The 6364-nt window shown below is 24.3% G+C and overlaps 1 protein-coding gene across 1 annotated transcript; it reads left to right on the top strand.

Moving 5' to 3' along the window:
* Positions 1–560: 560 nt before the first annotated feature.
* Positions 561–1892, top strand: LOC113557738 (major centromere autoantigen B-like). Its single transcript, XM_026963294.1, has one exon. The coding sequence runs from the start codon at positions 561–563 to the stop codon at positions 1890–1892; it is 1332 nt and encodes a 443-aa protein (XP_026819095.1).
* Positions 1893–6364: the final 4472 nt, after the last annotated feature.

The following is a 6364-nucleotide window of genomic DNA, read 5'->3' as shown; positions in this document are numbered from 1 at the left end:
GTAGGCATAAATATGAGATAATACAAAATGCGAGTGTCTTTTCATTGGGATATTGAACATAATATATAACATTTTTAAACATTCAAGTTTAGGAAGTGCATTATCGGATGAAATTATAAAATTAATACAATGTCGTATAAAATAATGTACAAAAAAAAGAAGATAAATTAAATTACTTATCTTTTTAACTATTGTAAGCAGCGACACATAATAACATCTATTGTTATTTTGAACCAAAAGAATAGGCAATTCGTACCGATTGACGTGATTAATATTACTATTAATGTATTGGCTATCCACATTTTTGTAAAATCGAATTCAAATAATGTTTATTATACCAAATATTCATTGGGATACATTTTATTTGATGAGTGACTAACTACTAATCGACAAATAATGGTATCATTTTATGTTAAATAGTATCAAACCCAGAAAGCAAACTAATACTTTTTAATATATTCTCAGTATCGTGTTCAACGTGTTAAGTGACGTTTAAAATACACTCGTATCGAGTGCCAACGCCGTGTTTCGTAGATTATTTTTTATATATTCTTTAAAACATGCCAAACCAACGAGATGAATTATTATCGATTAGAGCAAAAAAAGAACTGTTATTTAGCTATGACGTCGCAAGACTTTCAAGCCTTTCTCAACATAGAGCTGCTTCTATCTTAAATATTTCAGTAGTAACATTAAGAAATATATTAAAAAATCGTAGAGAAATTGAAGAACAACAAATTGCAAATACTATTAAAAAAAAATGTTGTCGTTTTTACCTACGAAAAAAACAAGAAAGTGACAAACTATTCATTAACTTGGAAATGGGTATGATTCGATGGTTAGAATATGCGAGTTCTTTAAATGTACGGGTGAGTAAAATGATTTTATTAGATAAAGCTAAAAATTTAGCAACAATATTAGGAGTTGAAAATTTTGCTCCCGATAATAAATGGATACAACAATTGATAAAAAAATACAATAATGCAAATAAAAAAATTCAACTAATTGCTGATCAGAATAAAGGTACACATTTTCCAGCAACAAACAACGGATTGATAAAATCAGTAAAAGACTTTTTTGAAAATGTTATGTCCAATTACAATACTAATAACGTATATAGTTTATTTGAGATCGGTCTCTATTATCGTAACCTTCCAAATTCAAATTGTGAATTTAAAGCACCTCCAAATAACATAAAATGTCAAAAATGTATACATAGACTTAGTATTATATTTGGGTCCAATATAACGGGAACCGATAAAATATACCCCAGTATTATAGATAATATTCATATTCCACGATATTTTCAAGATGTAAAAACATTATCTAAACATTTTCAAGCCAGTTATAATACGTGGATGACAAGCTGCTATGCATCAATTTTAAGACGGTGGGATGAAGAGTTATTGGGAAGAAAAATATTGGTGATAATTGATAATATTATGTTGGATTTACAAATAGAACTGCAAAACATTGAAATCAAATATTTGCCAAGTAGCATACTGTCTGTCCATCCTCTTCGACAGAATATTATGCGCATTGAAAAAACATATGAGTATTATCTAAAGCAAACGAAATCTACAACCGTGAACGCAGTTAACACCGAAACATTAGTATCTTATAATACCGTTGAAATCTCAGTATCGGATTCCATACATATGATTTTTAATGTCTGGGAAAATATATCGCCAGCACTCATCCGAAATTGTTTCCGAAAAGTTGGTTTTATAAAAACTAAAAACGAGGAAATTAATGAAAATTTATATTTAAATTTCAAACATTGGATTTTAAATTACAGACATTATTTGGGGACAAATTTCAATCAATCGCAGAATGAAAAAAGCCAATTTATTTCTATTCAAGACAATCCCCGAAAATCAGACGTACAATAGCACACCTAAAATAATATAGATTATTTAAGGATATTACCTAAACCTCCATTCATTGACTAGAAGGTACCAAACTACTGTCAACAAGATAAACATAATTGACAGAACTATTCAAAAACATGGATACAATTCAATTATCAGGTACTTGCCTTTAAAACAAACTCTATTTTGTAAATAAACAAATAATTTCTAATTTTATTTATTTTATAATCTAGAATATGATAAATAAGGGCAAACATGCATTGCGTATAGAGTTATAGCATAAAATTATTATAATCAACACTAACCCATAAAAACTGGTGTTTTAAATTATAAAATAACTGAAAATTGTAACTGTAATCGTGCAAATTGTATTACTATTATTTTATTAAAAAAATTTTTAACATTAAATTGTATTTTTCATAAAACTTATTTGATTAAAACAAATTGTTTTACATCAATTTAAGCCACATAAATTATTGATTTAAATGAATTAGTTCATTATGACTCATCATTTATAATTTAATTCTGGATATTTAGTATTTAATTAAGAAGTACTTTCTAGACTTTATGAATAGCCATTTTACATTCTGAACATGATTAAAATATAAAATACTAATCTGCTAAAGATTAACAATTTAGTGTGATTAAATTTTACATAATGATATTTATCATTGAATATTATTTTTAAGAGTAAATATTATGTACCATAACGACTATACTAATACGATTCATTAATATATTTTTTAACTTTATTATTTTTTGAGCTATTTTTCATTTGAATATATATAATAAATTAACTATTCGTGTATTTATATACTTTGAAATGTTAAACAAAACTATAATAAAATATTTAAGAACGTATAGGTATAACTAATAATAAAACTAATTTAAATATAACTGTCAATCATAGAAATAATTATCAAAAATTAAATTTTTAAAAAACAAAATATAGAAATAAATTTTTGAAGGAGACAAAGAGAGTACAATGTAAACTCTTCTACATTATACAAACTTAGGTAATCTAATACAATAATAGATAATTATGGATTTAAACACATATTAGGTAATTTAACGTAATGCAAGTAAATTTTTTATTTAATGTTTTCAAAATAATTTGTAAATACAATTTTATTTTATTATAAAAAAAAAATTACCTAAGACCAATATAAAAATTGCATGAAGGTGATCATAATTATAACTTATAATCACGATTTAACTATACCTAATGACCACTTTTTCACATTACTTATTATTTTCAATATAACTTTAAAATTAATTTATATGCATTTTAAATTCTCATTAATCGTCTTCAAATTTTAATAATATACAAGGGAGTTATTAAAATGTTAATTACGATATTGAAGAGTAGCAGTATATTCAATTTTTATCATTGAGTGCAGTGTGTAATAAAGTATTCACACTATGTTATAGGTATATTATTTATTGAACATTTTGAATGTCTAACCATGCAGTTTGCGTTAGTGTCACTATCAGTAAATTATTTCCAAAAACATTGCTTGAAATCGAATTATCTAAAATTAAAATTGTACATTGAAGCACTAACTTTTGTTAGTAATTTGTTTTTGTATTTCAAAAATCAAAATAAATCAAAATATACAAAATAAATGTATTTTTTAAATTCAAAATGAAACAAAATTAAATTTTCTAAGGTTCTAGAAAGGCCTATATTTCGATTAGAACCCGAGTTTAATCATTACTTAAAAAAAATTGATTTCTAATTTTTCTTAAGTAAGTAGTGTAAGAAAATATAATAAAAAATAAATGTTCATGATAAGCAAAACATATAATTTTTACTTAACTCTCCTGATTTTTAATTTTCAAACAATTTGAAATTTTGGATATATTTAAATTATATTATGGAGTATTTAATATTATAACACAGAATATATAAGAACTTATAGAAATTAATATAAATTATGATTTAACAGTTAAATTGTGCGTTTTATAAAAAAACTTAAAATAATAATAAATATTAAAAGTAAATAATACTTCTTTTTGGTTATTTGAATTTAAGAATAATTAAAGAATACAGATTTTCTAATACTGTAATAATTAACAGATTACTATTTCAGAAAAAAAGTTACTAATCAAATTACTCCTATAGGTTTACTGTATAATTTTAAAGTGTTTAGATTACATACACAACTATGACCTATTGTACCTATTTCCGTATATGTATAGAAAAGATGTAATAATTCCTATAGGCTATATTACAATAAATAATAACATGATAAGGTCCATAAAATATTCGTGGAATTACTTGCTCTTAGTAAAGTGTAAATCAAAAATTGATCGATGCATTTTTATATGTATACAATTCAAAATTAATCACACATTCGGCTTACATGATTTTACTATTTCTATTCACAAAAATATATTTATTGAAATGTATCTACATCTTGAATATTAAAAAAAAAGTTTAATAATTTATTATTTTATACTGGTTATGATTAATTGTAATTTATTCACGGTAATAAATAATATTGTACCGTCAAAATATAAACGGTTTTTGCATTTATTATTAACTATGTTGTTTATTAAATGTTTAGGGTGCTTTTACATTGTAACCTAATTTTGTTAAAAAAAAATATACCATTTACTAAACTATAAAAATAATATTTCACATGCATTGTCGAAAAACTTGATGAACACTTAACTTTTTAATACGGGGTGTATATTTCATACTATCATGCTTATTAGCAAATCCACTATCAGAACTATATTTCAAAATAAAGATAATTGTTTAATTAATTTGTTTTTTTTAGGGCCCATATTTTATTAGTAGTTTATCATATGCGTAATAATCGCGTTTATTGCATAGCACTTTTTAAGTCTACGATTTGTTATCTTTAACATATAACTTATATTAGATGTGTGTAATTATTATATGTAACTTCGTTCATAAAATAAATATCATCGTCGACAATTACCATAATATTGTCATCTAAATTCTAAACTAATTCTAATTATCCATTTCTATAAATATAATATATATATATATGTATTCATAATATGCAATACGTAGCCTTAGTTCTAGTGTAAGTTATACAATAAATTAATAATTAATATCAACACGTATGTAGTGTGTACATGTATAATCTATACTGTATAGCAGTATAGTACATTTATTGGATCTATCTCTGGTGATGTCATCGGGTTAGTGGGACGTTCAGTTATATTTCATATTGTCGTTAGCATTGAATTTTTGCAATACAACATCATACATACATTATACATATATATATAAGTCACACATAGTTTTACTCATCAATATTCAGTAATGCTGTAGTAGTCGGTAGTCGTATTACGCGAGCATTTCAGATATAATTGCAACTCGAGATAGTGTCAACTGCATCTAGAAGAAGTAACTACGAACTTTAACGGGTGATTGCATTCACAATGTGTACTGCAATGTTATTATTATTATTATTATTATTATTATATCCTCTGGAAACAATAGATAACACTTAAGTCGTGACACTGGACGGACAAGATATTATAATAATCAGTATTATATAAACAAGGTACATAATGTAGGGCGTATATGAATTCCACCAAAATGATATTTTTACCAGAAAAAAACTAATTGATTACGCCAACTATCGACTTGGCTAAACTTTAATGTAGTAAATTAATTTCGCCAGCGCATAACTGATAAATTTAAAATCAATTTAAAACAAAATAACATTGCTAAACAATTTAATATTTTTCCAATAAAATAAGTCAAACAACTCCCAACAAGTCCAAGAATAGTTTGTTGGAATTATTTTAAATTAATGAGCTGATAGTTTCATGGTAGGTATCAAATCATTATTTAAAAAAATTGCAGTTTAATTATTTAAACATGTTATTGTTTTATTTTAATAATTTTTAATTATGTATTTTATGTTAGAAAATCATTTAAATAAAACAATAACATGTATTTTAATTATATTATTTTATATTTGTGTATGACATTTATGTATTATATTGTATCATATAAACAGGCGGAATCAAAATGTACAAATGTCCAGCGAGATTGATATTAAAACAGCAGCATCGATAAAACTCTATCTACATATACATTTTCACAACAAAAGGGCCTTAACGAAATTAATTTTTCAAGGTTTTCACATTTTCAGGAGTTTCAAGAGGCATTTTTTTGTGAATTAAATAACTTCACGTAAGATTTAATACATCTTTCGTAAAATTCTTTTTTTGTATTAGTACGTTTTTTCAATAAATATACATTTTTGATCGGTCTTTAATTACGATTTGCGTGGATATAGAAACTTTAATACATTTGCTTGACATTTTTGACGCTTATGCCCTTCATTTTTTTTAAATAATTTATCTTATACAATTATTCCTTATTATAATTTCGTATAATCATTATTTATGACCAATATTTAAATGGTTAGTAAAAAGTAAAAAGTATATTTAATTTATTTTATGTTCTTAAGTTAATCAAAGTAAAGTGTAGACAAACATTT

This window comes from Rhopalosiphum maidis, chromosome 1, assembly GCF_003676215.2.
Source record: "Rhopalosiphum maidis isolate BTI-1 chromosome 1, ASM367621v3, whole genome shotgun sequence".
Lineage (NCBI taxonomy): Eukaryota > Metazoa > Arthropoda > Insecta > Hemiptera > Aphididae > Rhopalosiphum > Rhopalosiphum maidis.
This window is presented reverse-complemented; position numbering and strand designations above follow the sequence as displayed.

Excerpts from the sequence above, each read along its gene's own strand:
- LOC113557738 (XM_026963294.1), top strand. The coding sequence starts at position 561 with ATGCCAAACCAACGAGATGAATTATTATCGATTAGAGCAAAAAAAGAA.